The 21029-nt window shown below is 37.1% G+C and overlaps 1 protein-coding gene across 3 annotated transcripts in view; it reads left to right on the top strand.

Moving 5' to 3' along the window:
- The window catches only part of LOC105364162 (proteoglycan 4), a 119905-nt gene that overhangs the window by 20760 nt on the left and 78116 nt on the right, over window positions 1-21029 (top strand). For all 3 annotated transcript variants that reach the window (XM_011502033.1, XM_011502034.1, XM_011502032.1), the window contains exon 2: window positions 18279-18581. In XM_011502033.1, the coding sequence (XP_011500335.1) occupies window positions 18351-18581 (231 nt within the window). In that variant the 5' untranslated portion in view covers window positions 18279-18350. The remainder of the gene's footprint in view (window positions 1-18278; window positions 18582-21029) is intronic.

Genomic DNA, 21029 nt, shown 5'->3' with positions numbered 1-21029 from the left:
AAGCTTCATTTCGAATATTGTGCCAATTTTGAGAGAATTGTAGCAGTTAAAGTTTGATAAAATGTAATTTTCTTGGTAAACATAAGTTTAATTTTGTGCACGCGTGCGGCGTCTGTGTATGCGGACAGAACAATAATATGTGGTTTTTATTCGGTTATAATTTTTTAATTTCAAATTGCAATTTGATTTATTTTATATGCTAATGGAAAATTGCTTTTTAATATAAATTAAAGTTCTTGAATAGTATATTATTACTACATGTAGCATATGTAAAAAGTGTGGTTATGTATGACCATTGCATGCAATAATTTCTCATAATCAAATAAGTATTTAGATTATATTTTTTTATTTTACTCCTAATAACTTTATATTATACGAATGACTTTGTAATTATATAGTAAAATATCTAAGAATGTTATTTAAATTATTGTGGTATTGAAGTGATGGAGATATAAATTTTTTAAGAGAAGCACCCGATATATTTATAAGATTTTGTACACGTTACATCCTTTCATTCCTCCTCATTTTTTTTTTCCCCTCTTTTTTTAAATACTAAACTGTTATTATTATAAAATGTTACAAAAATTCTATAATATTAACTGGAAATGCAGTTATTTTTTATAATTTGAAATGTTTTAATTCGGACTTCCACTTCCTGTTATTATTTCGTACAGGAAAAATGAATATATCTATATATTTTTGAGCACTTATGAAACGAATTGTATACATTTAGATGATACTGATAATTTATGAGAGGCTCTTTTCAATTCAGGGGTATTAACTTAAATTTATAAGTTTACTAAGGATCGGTCTAAAAGTAATTTGGAACTGCTTTTCAATTAAGCTAGCTGTTTTACATTAATTAACATTCAGCATTCGAAAAGAAATTCATTATTAATATAGGCATTGTGAAAGTATATCTCACTGAATAATTATAATAAGTTTTAGAATTGAATTACCAAGTTTTCTCATAGATAAAAATAATCTATGAATTTATTAGATGTAGAATATATTAAATTTATATATTAAGTACATAAAAGCTGTTTGCTTTATGCTCCTTAATGTTTTATGAATGAACATTTGTTAAAACAATTTATGTAATTTAGTAACAATAGATAATCATGATATTTAACTTGATAATAATTTAACTTCAAATTAATTATATGCATGTACGTACATAGATCGTTAATGTTGAAGAGTATAAGATTTATAATATGGTGGATCGCTGAATTTGAATTTATCCGGTTCTGTGAAAACAAATTAATTAAAAAATCAATCGATTATAAGTCTGATAAACGGTTTGTTTGCTATTTTTAATGGCATATTATTTGTAAATCTCAATCGTAAGCCCATAATATTAAATACTTAATAAATACGGCAGTTCAACAATACGAGATATTGACAATTTCGTGTTCTTACAGTGGTCGTCTATTACATTTCTATTACATTTAAGTCAATGTCATGCTCATCGAATGAGACGTAACGAACTAAAAGGAAGAGGCAATAAGTATGAGGGATCGAGTGGCAAAGGGGCTAAAGATACGCAGTTTAGCTCGATCCATTATCAAATAAAGATTTTAACTGATCGCGCTTCTCCATCGATCAACGCTCACTCCCCTGCCCGGCTAACTTTTCCACACGCGGGCGACCAGTTAATCGCTCATCGTCCCCGTCTCTGCTAAGGGGTGACACGCGGGTGTTCGGCCGTAGAACGAAACTCCTTAAATCGTCTGCCAGGGTGGGGCTCGGCGCGTTCATCATCGGCCGGCAGATCGCGCACGTGCTGTGCCGTCGCCGTCGTCGTCGTCGTCGTCACCTCCGTTTACTCAAGCACGCGTCACGGCACCGACGCGCACCGCTGCCTCGCCTTCCCATTATTCTCCTTTTCATGTATAATACGAGGTTCGGGGGAGACGCATCCCGCGGGGAAGTTAGCCTAATCTACGGGCTTCCTTCCTTTTCGCGTGTTAAGCGTGAACCGCGTGAATACGCGGTGCATCCCCAGCAGCTTTTGCATATTTTTAAATGTCGGAGAAAGAGGGGTTGGAATTACATGATTTTTTGTTTTTGTTTTACTGGATTTGATATTCAACAATTGTACGCGAGATGCCTTGCTTGTGTAATATAGATGAATATTTTTGGGGAGCGATATGCATCCTACGATAATAGTATCTTTATACTTTTATGTAACGAAGCAGCTGTGTTTGTGTGTGTTTTGTAGTAGGCGTTACTTACCAGCAGGTATTACGTAAGCTTGGGTATTGTCAATGGTATAGGCAGTGAAGCACATAATAAGGAATAAGTGGTGTATGTACGGGTGTAAAATTTACGGGCAAATATTTTCATTGCACTGGCTGAAAAGGCAGGACAAAATAAAAGCAAACTTAGGTTAAGCGAGCATGAGACATACGTGTATCTAAGATGGAGAATAAGATATTTTGACAAATGTAACGACGACTATGATGGTGTGGGTAAGGTGATGGGATGGTGGTGGACGAGGAGGATGAGGGGGTTGGTGTGTGTAGAGAGATAGGAGTCGTAACAAATTGTCATTGCTTAGTTTTCGAGAAACAAAGAGAAGTTGGCGCAGTACGCGGAGAATATAAAAAGGGCAATATTTGAGGACGAATTTTGAATTACCGTTCTCTGTATAATAATTCTTTTAAATTCAATTACGTCCTATTTAATTTGAAGTAATATTCAAGTCACATTTGAAATTGTTGGCGATGGTGGCCAAAGAATTTGCACGGCGACGCTGTACGCGCGTCAAGTCCGTGCATCAAAAATTTATGCTCGTTTTAGTGACGTACGAAAGCACAAAGCAACATCGCTTAAATCTCGGAAAAATTAATAAACGTTGCTGTGAATCCGGAGTGACGGCGGCAAAGTCTGTGGTTCGCCTACCCGTAGAAATAGAACATGTTAATACGGCATACAGTTTTGCCGAGTCCATTATTCGCATTCGTGCAAAATTGTTACCTACAAAACATCCTTGTAATAATGCATAAAAGTGCGCATGCCGGGGCTCCCAAAATAGGTTTTTGGAACGGCCTAGTGGTGGACGGGCGGTTTGTCATACGGTAACACGGTCATAAAGTCCAGAAATATAAACGAGCGAGCGCGCGCATCTTAACCCACCGGGCGTGTATATTAGTGAGATTCTCGTCGCCTTAACGGGGCCACTTCTAATTCGAGTGGCCACCCTACGAGCTCGTATTCATTAGGGAAGCGGGATTGTTGTGTGTGTGTGTGTGTGTGTGTCTCTCTCTCTCTCTCTCTCTCTCTCTCTCTCTCTCTCTCTCTCTCTCTCTCTCTCTGTCTATCTCTCTCAACATGCGAGTGAAAACATTTTTGTGTCGGGCTTATTTATTTGTGCATCGGCGTGTGCGCGCATGCATGCATGGAACGGGAGACGAACCGAGCGAAAACGATTCTTCGTTGGATTGACGAGTCGTTGATGATTCGTTCGTTTCTTTCGATCCGAATGCTTTGAAAAATAGTTGTTTCTGTCACCGTAAGCTTCGATAAGCTTTGTTTTTCGAGTGAGCGACGTCTGCGACGCTTCGATAATAGCAAACTCGGATTAGCAGAACGTTTTTTTAAATAAAATCTTTAAAGAAATAATTATGCTTTCTGTGACAATAAACGAATATTTTTTAATATTTGTCTAGTTTATTTCGGCACTTTGATTACACCTACTTCTATAAAATAATCAATTCATTCATAAAAACAATCTGCCCATAGAGTGGTTGATGTATAAAATTATTTGCTTAGCTCGATAACAGAATTTAAACAAATTTTCATAGAAAAATCTGGCACGCAGCAGCAGCTGTTGGCTATCTGCGTTAGATGGTTATCATTGCTGCGATAAAGTTATATAGTGTTCCGGTACATCTTATCAGCTGCACGGCATACAGAATACAATTATAGAATTAAATTCTTTACATTGTCAAAGAAAAAGAAAAAGAAAATTGAAAATGAAAAAGATAAAGAAAAAAGATTGAAGAAAAAAAAAATGACGAGGGCCTCATACTCTGAAATATCGTATTAACATACAGAGAATGTTCGAGACTTTACAGTGCCATAATACCCATGAAAAGACATCGGTTGCGGGTCTTCGAGGAATATAGCTTAAACATTCCATACATTTTCTCTCGCTACACTTCGCGGTCTCTTAATAGGCTTATAAAAATGGCTCTTTCTTAATTCGTCAGATGAAACGCGAATGCTCGCAAATGTGTCGTATTCTCTTGCGTCCCCTCCTCAATAATAAATCGTTCCAAATGAAAATATCAGATGAAAGGATAAAAAGGCTTGGAGATAAAAGAGACCTTGAATGCTAGCGTTGGGTTCGTCGCACTTCTCGTCGGCAAACATCTCTCCCTCTCTCTTTAACTCTCCTGCCTTCTTTCGCCTTATATTTCTTCTTCTTCTCGTGTCTGTATTTGTCTAATGACGCTCTTTCCTCATTTTTGACAAATGAAATGTAAAACTTTCTCTTGCTTCTCATTCTCCTTCTTTCTTTATATCTTTAATCATTTTTATCTTCCTAAATTTATAATTTTCTTCTTCGACGTCATTGGCGCACTGAGCATAAATTTTTTTTTAACAAAAATACAATTGATTCGTAAGTAATAATATACGTTTCTTAAATTTATTATTAATATAAGTTCATCTAATTGGAAATTGACATGTTAGAATCGCTAATGCGCTCGATTCTATGGAACATACACTCATTGAATTTATGTAGCATAATGATTTCTGCGATCTTGATGAGAAATCTATCTCTACAAGTTAAATAATCATTCCGAGGAGGAGATAAATCGAAATACTGTCAGTGACCTAAAGATAAGTTTGACATTGATTTAACACGTGTTTACTACAATTATAATTTGGAGTTTTAAATGCTGGCTTTTAATATAATCAATAAGAACTCAAAAATACAGTCGGAATAATATATCACAATAAATTATTTGTTATTCAATAATGCTACTTGTGACGTATATTTGATTTAATAAAAGACAAAAGTTTAAAATACCAGAGAATGAGAAAACACGCTCGCTAGGGTGCGCGATAGACGGTTGATGGTGGCGGCGGCGGTGGTGGGGCGGGGGGGGGGGGGGGGGGGGGGGGGGGGGGGGGGGGGGGGGGGGGGGGAGATAAGCGAGTCTTGAGTTTTAGCGAACAAGTTCTATTTTAACATCAACGGTCGAAAGAGTTTTTGCTTAAAGAATTTTCGGAGGCCTCCCAAGTCAAGTTGCATCTCTCTCCCTCGGCCCTCGTCATTGCCGGTTTTCATGGCATTTTTCATTCACATATCCATCAATTCAGCGACCGTCGAGGCTGAAAAAGCTGGGAATGGCAGTGACCCCTGAGTGGCCACTTATTAATCTATTGAACGCAGCATCGTGGCACGAAAAAAATTCCCGAGTCACCGCCGCTGCTCCATTATGCCTCGTAATCAGCGATGCGCCGCACCAGCCGCACCATGAATAGATAATTATATTAGCGGCGCATACTGTATCAAGAAATAATAAGTAGCCGGTTGACCTGATAAGATTACTCCGTCAGCTACCATACTTCCTCGATACCTTTTCACCTGCTGTTTCACCTTAGCAGTACTTAATCGGCTATTGCGCAATTGCTACAGTGCCGCGATTTCTCCGACCTGTCTTACTTCCCCTTAGAATTTTAATGCCCTCCCTTCTTCTTTCTACTCCCACGAGTGCGCCGGGAGATTGTTGCCCGTAGATAGCCGAGGAGACAAGATAGGAGACTTTAACGCCTGATTTATGACCCCTATGTATTTTGCTGGTGCGACGCGACAATTTACGTAGTAATCGATGCTTGTGGTTCTCATTTAAAACGATGAGGCGAGAATTTGTCGGGCCTTTTATGAACTGTCCGGTGTATCTGGCGCGTCGAGTAATTATTACTTCGCGCAAATTTATGCTGCTAGAGGAGGATGTATTAGTTTATCCTTTGGCTTCTGTTGGTTCCTTGTGTAAAACGTGCCGTTGTCTCGACGCCAATTCGTATACTACTAAGACTTTTTGCCAATCTGCCGATATTTCCGAAAGAGATAATGTACCTGAAAGGTTAATTTAAATATTTTTCTTATTATTGTCCTTACACGTTTATGATTATCGAAATAAGATCGAAGGCATACATAAGATAGCCCATCCCATAGCATTTTTAATTATAATTAATTTAAAATTGTAATATATATATATATTTTTTTTTTTTTTTTTTTTTTTTTCGTGACAGTACATAAAACTTATTAACATTTCTTCTTGATGACTGACCAAGTTATCTTTTACATAATATTTATCCGATCCTTATATTACAGATGATTACAAACCTGTAAATACTAACGAAAGGAATTCATATATGTTTACGAAAATAAAGCTATCGTTGCTTTTACAAGCACATATAGCCTATCTCCTAAGCGCGGAATATGAAGCCATTAGCTTAATAGAAACTTCAACAATTTCGTTAAGCAATACTAAATAATACGCTCATGCAAAACAATTTAGGCATTTACTTCCTCTATTGAAATTCAAATCTATTGTATGCAAATGAGTTGACGGAATTCTCTGATAGAAATTCATTTGCGTGTTTTGAAATAAAAATGATCGGTGTTACATTAATTGGACTGGTTTTTATTCGCTCGTGTGAATGAATTAAAAAAAAAAAATCTAATCCGCCCCTTATGATCGATAAGCGATTTTAGGTGTTTCATAGTTTAAACGATAATTTTGTAATATTCTCACGCGAACGTTAGATATTAATTTGCTTGAAGGAGACATTTCATGAATTTTGTAATACTTGTGGATATGCATCATAAAAATAATTGACTCGCAGTGCAAACAAATTAATAATCAGCAATTATACATTTATGTTTAATATTGAGTTTTGTAGATTAGATATTTATGTATAATGAAATGAAAAGACGAATTACGATAAATCGATTCTCTTTTGTGGATTATAGAGAGTACTCGAGAGACTGATAAAAGAATACATTTTACCGCAATTACGATTGATAAATGTGATATTATTTTAATTTACCACCATGAAAGGGCTTTTCGCATATCTACGTATTTTTTATAATTGTGACACATGTAGTTGATTATGCTTTTAAACACTTAGTTTTCAAATATTTCAATCAACAGTAAGAAGACAATACAAATTTTCGTGACATTAGCTAATAGGAGAGTCGTTTTTTGTAATCTTTTAATAAATTATTTATGAATCTTTTTATATTTATTATTCATTTATTTATAAACATTTTATTTTTATATTTATTATAATTTAAATAGTACATTGTAACATTTGGCAAAATTTGTGACTTATAGTATCGTAAATACTGAATTAACAACAGAATACTACCATAATGTTGTTTTTGCTCCATCATATTAGTAGAAACGATGCAATGTTTAGGTACCAACTACTCTGCTTTCGATTAATGCTTTCAATGGTTCATCTTTTATTTATGCCTAAGTGACCGAAAGTATCATTTTATTAAACATTATTCCGATGGTTACGGCGTTAACTACATATATATCAATATTTATAGCTATTTACATACATATCAATACATATCAATACATCAATATTTATAGCTTTTATCGGAGGTGCTGCTCGCGCGAATACTCGCATTTATTTTCAAATACTTGCTTTTTTCTCTTTTTTTTCGGAGACAGTAAGCCTCGGCGGTTGTTAAATCTAAATCGTTTGACTTTGCAAAGAGTGTTCCATATACGCGAAAGCCATTACCACCACCACCACCACCACCACCACCACCCATCCCCCCCCCCTTTAAATATAGACGCACATCTTGTCGGTTGAACACGTGTGCGCGTACAATTTATATCCGTACCCCATGACCTTCCCCGTTCCTGTCGGAAATACGAGTGGTCGAATATAGTAAAAATTCGTGCTGGGGGACGCTCGCAAAAATGGGAATGACATGAAAGGAGTGGTTAATGGAAAACCTGTGTGTGCCTATATGTTCACTTAGCAGTTCTTTCATTTTGTCTTTCTTTATTGAAATTACTTTTCATCGAGGTTGGAATTATACTACGGTTTTACTGGAAAATGGAGGAAATGGCGTTTCGCCCATATTTCGTAATCTCTTTTGATTTTCTATTCCTTTTTGTTCCTTAAATGGTTTCCTTAAACCGTAATGTTACCACATTAAAACGTTAAATAAATTGGGTGCATAAATAGCATTGAATTGGCCGCAGTGATTACCATTTTAATTTGAAAATTTCAAGGATTTCGTAACGAAAATACTGTAATCATACTATAATATTGTATTGTGGCATTTAGTCACTCGTGTCTGTCCTTCACTTTGGGTGGTCATCGTCCTAGGCTTCATCGTCGCTTTAAAATTTTTGACAAATTATGATCTCAGTGTAAATTGATAGATATTATTTGCGTTTTAAAAACTTTGCATTTTAATTTCAATATTCAAACTTCTACGCATATGTGAACAATGTGACAATAATGTCCAGACACATTATTTGGACTATTATGAATCTACGTGTCGTATCCAGTCCTTGTAAATTGTTTATAGGCACGAGTTTGGATTTAACACTGTAGTTTTAATAAAAAGTTCAAGTCAGATAACGATACTTTCGTTCCGACCTACTCGATATGCATAATTTTTTACTAACCAAAACAGCCAAATCAATAAAACATCAATTGTACAAAATTATAGAGATTTATCTTGTGTGATGAAATTATTAGCCTATTAATGAGTAGTTTACTAAAACTCGAGCTATAGCTCTTTTTTTTTTTATGAAAATTTTTCTGATAATACTTTGCACCCTTTAGGCGCATAAATTGCGCGTTTTTATCAGCTCAATAGGCAAATCGTTGCTGGGCCTCGCACCTACAATAGTCCAACAAAACTTTAAAATTAAATTTTCTCTTTATTCGACAAGTAACCGCACGCTCGTTTGGAATGACAAAAGCACACAGAGTATTCAAAAGTTCAATGCGAGTGTACTTTTTTTTTTTTTATTTAGAATATAGCGTGGCTTGTTAGAACCAACGTTTACTTACCGCGTCGCTCAATATTTTCGAACGTTCACAAATTTTCTCATAATTTTTCGTAAACGAATAAGCCGTCAGTTAGCACATACGCATCTTATCGCCGGTTATTCCCGATGCCACTCTCTCAAGTACATTGACACCGATACTTGCACAATATTTAATCCGCCCGGCAATGCATCTCCGAGCGAAGCAACCGCGGCCGCCTCCCCAACCCCCATCTCCCCTCACACTCCGGCCAACAACCACTCGACCTCGGTGAAATATTAAAAATCCCATTTCGCTTGAAGAGGTCCGTAACGGCGCGGAAAAAGAGCGGCACGAAAAAGCCGCGTTTCGGGGGACGCGTACGGAAAGTGGCTCGACCATTCCTCTCGGAGGCGTCGTCGATGTTCCCATTTCTAAAGTTCTCTGGCAATTGCGGAGGAGGCGCTAGCTCAGCTCGGCAACGCGCTCCAATTTATTACCAGCTGAATTGGGGTGAGCCGTGGGTGCACAACACGCACGCGTACTGCGAGTGGCTCGTGCGATTAAATTAATGCGAGAGTAGAGAGCAGCGCCGCGATATGGTGGTTGGTTGCGTACTATACCCAACCCCATGGACAAGGAGTCTTCGCGGCTTTACCCGACTGCGGCTACGTTACGAAATTAAGCCCGATCGTGATTTGTTTTGTACCCATAGCCAGGAAAACGAAGATGTAGCCAGGATTTGCTGCCCGCAGTAGCTTTGAAATATTGCCGACCTGCTGGGGCATGTATTTTCTTTATTTACTTATCCTGGCATTTATCGATCAAGTTATCGTATTTCGTATGGAATCAATGCACAGTGGGACGGTAGTCGTTATTAGTTGTGCATTAATTTGAATCGGCATAGCCGGCCATTATTAAAAATTACGTTCAATTAAAATTGCCGTTGTGTGTATGTGCGTATAAAATGCGTATAAATAATAATTCGCGGTACGAGAAAATCAGTGGGCTTAAACGAGAGTCACGTACTAAATAAAAATCCTTTTCTAGCTATCGTAACGACAGATGATTACGAAAAATTTCGCAAGCCCATTGAATTGAACGGGGGGGGGGGGGCTCTTGAATTTAAATGGGCCCGCTAACGAGAACGTAAAAAGACGTCCCAAGGACAGGACTCTCGTAGTGCTCGGCTACCTTCTACTACTGAAACCGATCGCTTATTTATTCCAAGCGCGCATCGCCTTCATCTCGGTCTATTGAACTTAAAATCGCTAGCCAGATGAGTGCAATGCTCTCTGAATGGTCACTAGCGAGCCGGCCCACTGGCAAATGTGACTCTGCGTACTCACGTGCGCGCATTAGCGCAAGAATGCGCTGCCCGTGGTTAAGTCGGCTACCCGCCCGCGCGCGGGAAGCAGAATCTATCGGAAGCGGAAAAGGAAAGGACGAGAAGTTGTTACGGATGGCCCGGGTTCGAAAACTTGGACGTCGGCTAATTATGGGGTCCTCGTCTTTCGCGAGAGAGGCTCCCTTTCGCTCGCTTTGCCGTTGCTCTCGCCGACGTCAGAAATCGTCGACAAGCCAAGGAAAATAATATGGCTGATCTGTTTTACATTTACCTGTGAAGAAAAGTACTCGTTACGCCGGAGAATTATTTGTTCGTGATCAGTGCTTGGACGGCCATTGCTTACTACGACTGTCGGTTTCTCTACGCAGAATTTCATGAATCATGCGAGATACCGTAAAAAAAAAAAAAAAAAAAAAAAAAAAAAAAAAAAAAAAAAAGATGGTGAGAGGCGCTGCGAGCTTATTGTTCGAGCTCCTCTGAGAATAACGTAAGGCTCCTTGGCCCGTTATTTATGTGTGACCCAACGCACGCGCGCCGCGCACCTCGACTTGTGATGGAAAAATTAAATATTTTGTTGGAAGTAGCTTCGTATAATCATAAAATTCTTCAAGTAGGAATTTTATCATTCGTTCGTTAGAGCTTACAAAGAGAAATATTGACTGCCTGCGATTATTACGTTCGCTTGATATACCGGGTATCGGTAATAAATTAAGGAGTCTCGATTACATGCCCTTGGGCCATACTAGCATTTCCCGCGTGAATCAAGCATAGCCAAAGGCATTTGTAATGTGTCAAAAAAAAAAATAATAATAATAATAATAACAATAATAAAAATACGAAAAAAAAAAGATACGAAAGGGTGTAGCAATGCTGTCGTTAAGTTTTCACGAATAATAGGTTTTTACTTACAAGCTTAGCGCACACCTAAGCGGGCGAGTCGTATTTTCGTCGAGTCAGGCGTTACTCGTTCAAACGGCTATTGCGCAATCGCAGCCGTGTTAGCGCGTATCAACGCAACTCATCTAAATCGAGGAGGCATTTTCGATCTAGCAAACCAATTAATCACACGCGATTCACGTGAGTCTCCTTCACAATCCAGACACAACTAGACCCATCGGCCTATCTCTCTCCGAAATCGACAAGGGGAAAAAAGAGCGCATACGCAAGGAGAATAATAGAAAACGCCGGCTTAATGGGAAAAAAAGTACAGATCAGATATATCGTGGCAGGTATCGGAGTACCTTGCGTTCAATGACACCGTGACGTTCGGTGCACGATCAAGAGACAGCGCCTTGGGCGTGCCTAATTCGTTGGAAAGCGATACCACCGTCGTCGTCGTCGACGTCGCCGCCGCCGCCGCCGCCGCCTCCTCTCATTTGCGAGAGCTGCTCTCGGGTCCGAGGAAAATCGCTCGAGCGTAATTGATCGGGCGATTGTTGTACGCTCGACGCAACGTACTTTCGAAGTACCTTCGCGAAAGGTTCGAGTCCGCGAGCACCCCCCCCCCACCTCCCCTCCGCATCGGGATGGATTACCCAATAACCGTCCATCGCATTGTGTTAATAATCCATGTCCAAGTCGTTTTTGGTACTGGACTCCGAGCGAGGCTCTCGCGGGTTCAAGAGCGTTGACCCAATCTTGCGTTGCCAGTTGGAAAAGGCATGTGTAATGACTGCGGGACTTTGCCAGCTCTCGGCTTCTTAAAGAGGGACTTTTGTTTGCTTTTGTAATGGCTCGCAAAAAGTTGGCCGTCGTTTCAAAACTATTCGCCCGTTTGCTTATTTAGGTTTGCTTTTGACGTTTCACTGCCCGGTTACTAATATTCCTAGTCGATGTTTCCTTTGTTATCATAGCGTTATTTTGTCCCCGTTTTCTCTTTTGTATTTTTTGTTTTGTTTTTTGTTTTTCATTTAGTTTTCGCTTGCCGTGGAGAACGTATCGCACGATGATCGTAGCGAAAGGAAAGAGGTTTTCTTCCCTTATATTTTCTAATTGCATAATTTACAATGGACTTCTAACGCTTGGGATTATGTATTCATTAAAATGGCAAATATTGTATGGATGGTATTTTATTTTACTATTTCATTCTTTTGTAACGATCGAGTGTAGATGTATATAAAAGGCGACGAGGATAAGTCGAGTGTTTAGTAGACGTTATTTCCTCGAGTCTTTGTTTGGAAAATGTAGATTAAAATAAATACCAAATACAATTATTAGTCGCCGTTGAAATAAATTAACAACATTGATGACAAATAGCTTGCGCCGTGTATTGGCCTTTAATAATAATCCCTGCTATCGGCCTCTCATTCTCTCCCATTGAATCTTCCGACCGCGCGTCTCGCGTCTCGCTCTCGCAACGCGCTATAGATTTTCGTCCGCGACACAGTAAAGAATGCCGTTGTGTCGTACGCAACCACCATAACTTCGTAGACTCGTGAAATAACTCGCGATAATCGGCATTTCGCGGGAAAAGAGAAAGATTTCGCGGAGAGTCTCGTCGGCGAGTAGTTAAGAATCGAAGCCACGTGGGCATAATGAGCATTAGAAAGGTGCATTATGAGGCAGGTGAATGTAGCCAGGGGTTTGTTTGTGTAGTATTCCAATCATTAAAAGTAAGTATCCGGCGCAAGTATCGTTCACATGGTAAAGTGCATTAGCATTCTTTGATCTCCTCGATAAACAAAGAGGCTAATAATAGAAGTTCATTGTTATAATTGAATGTATATATTGCGGCAGAGTTGGACGTTGCCATTCTATAGTATCCAATCTTATAGTATTACGATCTTCGTTAATCATTAAAAAGCCATATGCAAGGTTAGAAGAAACTTGGCGCTGGCCTCGTCAATCCCTACACTCGAGGTTAATGCAACTTTACGTTAATTCTTTGAGGTTGAAAGTACTGAATACTTGTTGCCAATCAATTTGGCTTCCTAGTTCAAGCGCAATGATGCTATATTGACCCGTTTTGCGACGTATCATGTGCAACGGCGTGCATAATTCACTCTCGTTAAAGCGGGAGTGCAGCATCGTTATATTGGCAACAGCGATCGTTCGTGGATTTACAAATCCCCGTGACGGCGAACCTCTCGGGACTTTCGCTTGTTTTTTGGTTCGAGCTTCGATATCTCCGCACGGCCCCTGATTTAACGGAGCTGCCTGCTTTTTCTCCTAGTTTCTTGTGTATCGACAAGGTTACGCCGTCTTCCAATCGCTAAAAGGAAAGTCCCAGCATTACTGCTTGGCAAATACTATAATATAAAAATAGGATGGATCAAATTGTCGCGTGGTTTTGACCCAAACTGTCGTGTAAATTGAATTTATGACTAGTTCGCTCGAATACTCGAGCCATATAGGACGTGTAGTGGGTTACATATGTAAAAATAGCTTTTATACCTCGAAACTTATGCGATTATAATATATTACGAGCGTCTACGTTTATAAACAAAGGGCGTAATAAGATTGTGTATGATTGGAATGAATCCCGGCAGGATTTTAAAAACAATACCCTATATATTTCCAATCTCGTGGCCTTTGAAAGCGACGCTTGTACCGAATTTGAAAGTAATCGATCGATTAATCTGATATTGGCAGTCTCATAAATCGATGATTTTTTTTTTTTTTTTTTTTTGTCTTCGGGAGAAATTTTATTTTTATGAAATAAGTCAAATCAAAATGACCAAGTCCAACTTGGTAAATTGCGATATTGTACATTTGATAATTCATATAATTGATTGATTTTAATGACGAGTCCAAACGATCTTACTACGTTCATTTAAAGTCTTTTTAATATATTTGACAAGCGAATGGATGTAGATAAGCCAATGATACTTTAAAATCGAAATACATATTGTATTTGACCTCGGTTAAATTGAAAAATTAACAAATTTTTATAACATAATTCTGTTCATACTATAGATTTAAATTTTACTATATTTCTTTATTAAGTATTTCTTTATTAATGTATTTTACATTACCGTTAATGAAAAATTAATAATTCAGCATTACTACGGGATAAAGCGTCGCTTGAGAAAAACAAAACAAATATATAAAAATAATTAGAGTATAGTGTAGCAATAGGAAATGCACTATAATGTTTTTATAAAAATAAACTTTTTTTCCATTATACAGAGATACGAACATTTTTAAAAGTCTTCTTTTTTCTTTTTTATTTACAATACAACTACCGCAATGTTCTATTAATGTCAGAAATATAAAACAATAATAATAATAATAATAATAATTATTATTATTATTATTATTATTATTATAAAAAAAAAGAGCTGTATTCATAGAATTGAATAAATATTCCGAAAGCAAAAAAATGCCGAGGTCATTAAATTGAAGTGAATTAATAAAATGAACAGTTTTTTAATTCAAAATTTTTAACAATCTCCTCGTGCATTAATGCAACAGCCATTTGACATACATTGAAAAGTATATTCCAATGCAATTTATTATTGAATATCAGTTTAATCGTGAATATACGTACGTCAATGTCAATCTGTGATTCTTCATTAACAAAAATGTGTACATATTCTTTCGTTCATCTTGCTTTTAATGTAAATTGAAATATAAATAAAATTTTTTTAATGAAAACTACATTTCTAATGCCAATGTTTTTCCAAAAGAAATAATTGGCAGCGAATTCACTTGTTTCCAAGAAGTGTACAATTGAATAAGAGATAGTAGAATGATTTTTTAAATATAGTCGGGAGATGTTTTTTTTTTTTTTTTTTTTTTTTTTTTTTTTTTTAATAGTTACATTAAATGTAATTTGTAAAATGCTTTCTTCCGTTTAATGTGGCTTGCATAACAAGTTCCGTATTGCTATTATGGATTATTACTTTAACGGTCAACTGTTTATGAGCTACAGCGAACAGTGCAGTGAAAAAGGTTTATGGTTCCCTCAAGTGACTTACGATGATTTATAAGAAAAACTTCATTAGACTAACAGAATTATATATCGTGTAATGATTATGAACGTAAATAGGACGCTGTTTAAATTAATCGCTTATTACCATGGCCAAGGTGTACAATATTTTTTCAGGTAAATAGTAATAATATAGAGTTTGAACTCTCGTCGATAAATTTGAAACGAAAGAACTTTGTATAGTGAAATTTTGAGTCTCATTCTCTTGAGAGGCGAAGGAAAATCACATATGTAGCCATTGTATTGCTGGCAAAAGAAATAAAGCCAAAATGGGGTATTTAATCTGGGAGCCGGTAAAGTTATTGCCAGCTCGAAACAATGCTTGCAGTAGCTGCACTCGAGAGTTTTCTCATTACACGATAATAAGCGTATCGGCTGAAATGCGAGTAATTAGTCAGGGGGCCCGATTATTCTTCCCTTTGTCTTTTGGCTTGGAATTTGCGAGGAACAGTGCTTTAAACACCGTTAGCTTGTCATTTCGGCCATTTGGAAAAGCTCGTTAGACGTGGCTTTGCAAAACTAACTGGGGCACAATTATTTTTCATTTCCATTTGAAATTTTCTTGATGAAACTCGAAGCTTAGGTAGGTTGCCGACCTCTTTTTCCAGATCGCGATAAATCTCGAGCTAGGTTAATTGGAAGGCTACGTGAATTTTTTTTCTCCGTGAAAACGAGAACGTCCTATGAAATATTTAGAATTTTTTTACATTTTGACCATTCGTTCGACCTCCATAATGACTTGCAAAATACACTTGCTCCTCGTCTTTGACTATCGAATTCTCAATATCAAGCGTGCCAATATCAATAAGATTTATGAACGGCTGCTTGTTTTAAATAAAAGCTGCATTTAATCAACAGGAGAAAAAGCCAATGTAAGCTAAGTCTTCGGTACCATTGTATCTCCCCGTCATTTAAAGTTAAACGGCTAGAGATGATAAATCATTGGCGTGATAATGCACGCCTCGGGATCAATCTCATCAGGCCTCTTTACGTTCGGCCTTGCAATTCTCCGAGGTTCCCCATTGTAAAAGGACCTCGTAGTACTATTAAAAGTGCGCATTGCATCAGTGATTCCCAGCGACGTGCGTCAGGCAAGTCGCACTTTTGACCGATAACGGCGGCGTCTCTCTCTCTCTCTCTCTCTCTCTCTCTCTCTCTCTCTCTCTCTTAGTCATTACATCGCAAGAGAAAACTACCCACGACCTGCGCTAGATATTTCTTCCGTTATTGCGCCAGCGGCGCTCGGTGCCCCTTTTTCTCAATGTACCTTTCATGCGCGATCCCCGTTGGCGATTTCCTTAGTAATGCTCGGCCTGCTAAGCATTAAAGGAGTTTGCCGAAGGACATTGCAATAGAACTGAAGTTTTGCATCTCCTTGTCGCACGCAATTATTTTCCAAGTAAACGAAACTGTGGACAAGTGGGAAACGTGCTTCTTTGAAGTGCACTCTCGCGTAAAAAATTATCTTCTATTGCCCAATGTGTCGTATACTTTTGTAACTCTGAGCTTATTATTATGGTTAATTAATAGCTTCTTTTTTTTTTCTTTTTTTTTCTTTTTTTTTCTTTTTTTTTCTTTTTTTTTTCTTTAATCCCAGGGTTGAGGGCCACTTTTGTAAATATGATGCATAAAGTACCTTTTTTTCATCAATAATATCATGATATGATATGATTGTATCAAAAAGGAAACTTTTGCATTTAGTTTAAAGGGAAAGCGCGGGCCAGTTTGTTTTCTTCAAGAGCTCTTTAATTTCATCGACATTAGCTTTGCTTACTATAAAATAAATTTACAATATACATCTATCCTTACAAACAAATTAATTTTCATTAATATTTAATTGTTACGAAATAATTTACTATAGCTTTGAATAGTTATACTTCATAATGGAATTGAATATACGTGATGGAGTGACTTTTTACTCTTATATTTGATTCAACTACTCTACACTATTTTAGCTCGATCGTTTTTATGAATCATCCACGCAAATCCTGACTTTGCCACAATACTAATGATTGGAGAAATATACTCGATTGTGACAATGAAACAAAGCAATAAGAAAAATTAATTTCTTAGGATTAATTCCGTTTAGAGAATACCCAATAAGAATTAAGCAATAAATCTTAATTATCCCATTCATTCTCGTATAATTTACTCATCACTTTAAAATTGTATTCATTAGTGTATGTACGTATATATTTCGGAATAATAATTAAATATTAACATTTTTTTAATAATTAATTAGATCACTAATTAATATATTAAACAAAATTTATATTAAAATTACCAAACATATTAAAGTTTCAATAAAAAAATGGACACTCAGAATCGATAAAAAATACGATCTCTAATAATTTGCTACAATTTATCCGTATTTTATTTGGAAAAGATTTTCTACATAAGCGCTTTATAACCTTTTCTCAAAATATTTTTGTCATAGTGTTAAGAGTTCGTTATAAAATACCTACAACAAAATTTTATGCAAATTAAATGCTGCGAATACGGTACTTTTCATATTTTATACACATATTATCGGTGATTTACCAATTTTTATATATAAGCAACAATGTTTTTCCGTTACATTTATATTCAAATTTTTATTAATATTTCTTTTTTCGTAAAGTATTCGTAAAACTCAACACTATTTTTCACGGTACGTGCCAAATATTTTATAGTGTAATGCGTTACATGTCAAATGGATTGTCAAAAATTTTATTTTACTACTACATAATATATATGTATGAGTATTATTGAATTAAGTACAAAATTATAAGAATAAATTTACAAGTTATTATGAATTAGTTTTATATAACCATTTAACTCGGTAACACAGAAACAACTATAGAAAAAAAATGTTTGTATTCAAAAAGTGTCACTATCATGTAAATAATAAGTAAAAATTCCGCGATGGAATAGAGAATGTATAGTACAGTAGATGAGTAGAAGAATGTGCAATTAATGATCTTTATTTTGTTGCAGATACAAGTCTTAAAGTTGTCGAATCGAGGGCGTAGATAAAGCCTAAGTGAAAGCCAGAGGAAAGAAGTGAAAATGGGTGCGCGACAGAGCAGAAGGTCCGTTGACATAACGACAACACCGAAAAAGGAGGGTTTACCCACCGAGGGTGTCATTGGCGAAGGCCCTGAAAACATTGAGAAGCTGGGGATGATTGAAGAGGCGGACGCAAAGCCGACCTCGAATGGTGTTGCACCTCACACGGATACCAGCGACGATAAGGACAAGGACAAGGACGAGGCTACCGAGAAAGACCAAGACAAGGAGGTAAATTTGCACTTATTTGTTTTCGGAGATACGCTTCACCGCAGCTTCTTACGTACGATCAGTGTTTATTAGGACGTTTGTCATTTTATTGAATAATGCAGATAAGGAAGATTTCCTCACGATTAATTAAAATTGTATTTTAGAATTTATAAACAATATAACAAAAATACATGATAATGCCTTGTGAACAAAATGACGAATAAATGTCGAATGCGCCTGCCTTTGTTTCGAGGAAAACAATGAAATAAAAAGTAAAATAAAAAAATTTCGAATCTATATTAATATTGTATTTGGCTTATCGTGTTACCAAATTACATAATTGCGCAAACATGAATTCATGTTAACACAACAGAGCGATACGATAAAAATTAATCAGAATTTTATTTGGATGAAAGATTAAAATTTCATGTTCGCATGTGTATATATAATGTTGCTGGCCTGCGATATAAAATGCCGAGAGACAGACTGTCTTGATAAAGGTAATGATTTTACTCAACTGTAACGATTAATCGTAGTAATTTCATTTCAAGTACGCACTCGACTAAATTCTGTATTTATTCGTGCGTCTACTTGATCAAAACTTCTTCTCCCATTCTCCTATACAATGAGGGCGAAGAGCCCCGCCTCAATGTAGATCTAACCAGTGATCGATCGAGGCTAAGCAAAAAGTGTGCGCTAGCTGGTGGTCCCCCCGGTAGTCCCAGGGTCGACTTCCATGACGAGTCTCGTGCTTTCTCGAGGCTTCCCGATCGAGCTGATCGTTACCCCGGTATCCCCGCTTCCTCGCTAAACTTAGCCTCTTCGTCTGTTTATTTATTATCGTCGCGGGAGAGTCGGGAGTTTTTGAGAGACATGCTTTACGAATGTAACGTGATTCAGGAGGGTATTTTGGCAGGATGGGGGAGGGGGGGGCCAAGGTGTTGCGCGTCCGTGCGTAAAGCGGCGCGCGGGGAATGAGATGTTTTTTCATGACATGCGATACGCTGCTGAATTCTGGAATTCGAACGCCGAACGTATAACTTGCCTCTCGGTGCCATCCTCAGACACATCGTTAATTTTTCTTGGAAGTAAAGGAGCCATGTCTGCTTAAGCATGTTTTTCGGTGCTCTATATTCTTATAAATAGAGAGATTTTTGGTCTTTACAGTCGTACGAAAAAATGGAATCCCTCTAAGATCTTCCGAGAAATTCTTTAATAAATGGTCTTTTGAAAAATTAGACGATTCGCATTTGTGCGTAAATACTCGCAGGTAATAATTTTGGGTTTAATTAATAATATTATTATTTTCAATGACTTTAAGGTCAATTAATTTGCGAGAAGATTTATAGGTTCAAATAAAAATGAAGCGCGTGGCTTACGTAAGTTGTATATAGGAAATATCTCAAGGAGAGCAATAATTTCATTTCACGTTCGAGTGATGTGCGTTACGTATACTTGAGCTGTTTTTTGTTTTTTTTTTGTTTTTTATTTTATTTTGTTCTTTTTCTGTTTTTAACGGGATAAATAACTTGGATATTTGATTTAAAAAAAATACGTATATTGACTTACTTACCTTTAATTATACGCATAGTTGTTTCATTCCCACTAATGATATACAGCGATCTCATCTTGACGAGCTAATATTTTTCTATCTTTTATTCTATCTTTTATTGTTAGAAACAAAAACAAAAAAAAAATAGAAGTAAAAAATTAGTAAAGTGACGTACGAAAAACATAAGAAATCACAGAAGTGATTAATACTAATTTGGCTAATCGATAAATTTAAACAAATGACTACTTCATAGTAATTGCCTGAAATTAATAAAGAAAATATCTGCTTCCATGTAATACAAGAGTCGTAACCTAAACATTCCATATCAATTATTCGCTTCTAATAACCCTCCGATCGGCAGTATTGTTCTAATAAAGATAGTTTTCTAATAAAAATCGTCGGAAATACATTTAATTGTGACAGCGTAACGTCACCCGACATCTCAATGATCAAGCACGTACTCACGAACCGATAGATCAGCGAATGCTCAAGACGAGCATTCACGCGCATTACCTGTAAAGTGCAAGGAAGTTACACGTTGCAACGAGAGGACGTCTTTATACATCGTAATTCATGCGATCGTCACCGCCAAGCCATCCACGTACGTGGAGTTGCGTCCATAAAAGCTCGACTCACGTTCCACATATTTTTTGCTCCTCTCAGTGGGACGTGACTCTTTCAAGGAAGTTCTTAGTTCGCGAGCCTAGGGCCCTTCGCGCCAGGACGAAATGTGATATTTCCTTGATTACGCGAGTCTGACGGCTGCCATGTTTCAGATAAGGTCCAGCAGTGACACGTGGAGCTATTATGCCCATATGGTAGCCAAGTCTTGGACTCGCTCTCTTCTACCGCCGATCGACAATTAATTCTTCCCCTTCCACTCGCGCTATCCTACTCTTTATTAAGCTCGCTAACGC

The sequence above is a fragment of the Ceratosolen solmsi genome, unplaced genomic scaffold, assembly GCF_000503995.2.
Source record: "Ceratosolen solmsi marchali unplaced genomic scaffold, CerSol_1.0 scaffold43, whole genome shotgun sequence".
Classification (NCBI taxonomy): domain Eukaryota; kingdom Metazoa; phylum Arthropoda; class Insecta; order Hymenoptera; family Agaonidae; genus Ceratosolen; species Ceratosolen solmsi.
The sequence above is the reverse complement of the archived record's forward strand: the minus strand, read 5'-3'. Positions and strand labels throughout refer to the sequence as shown.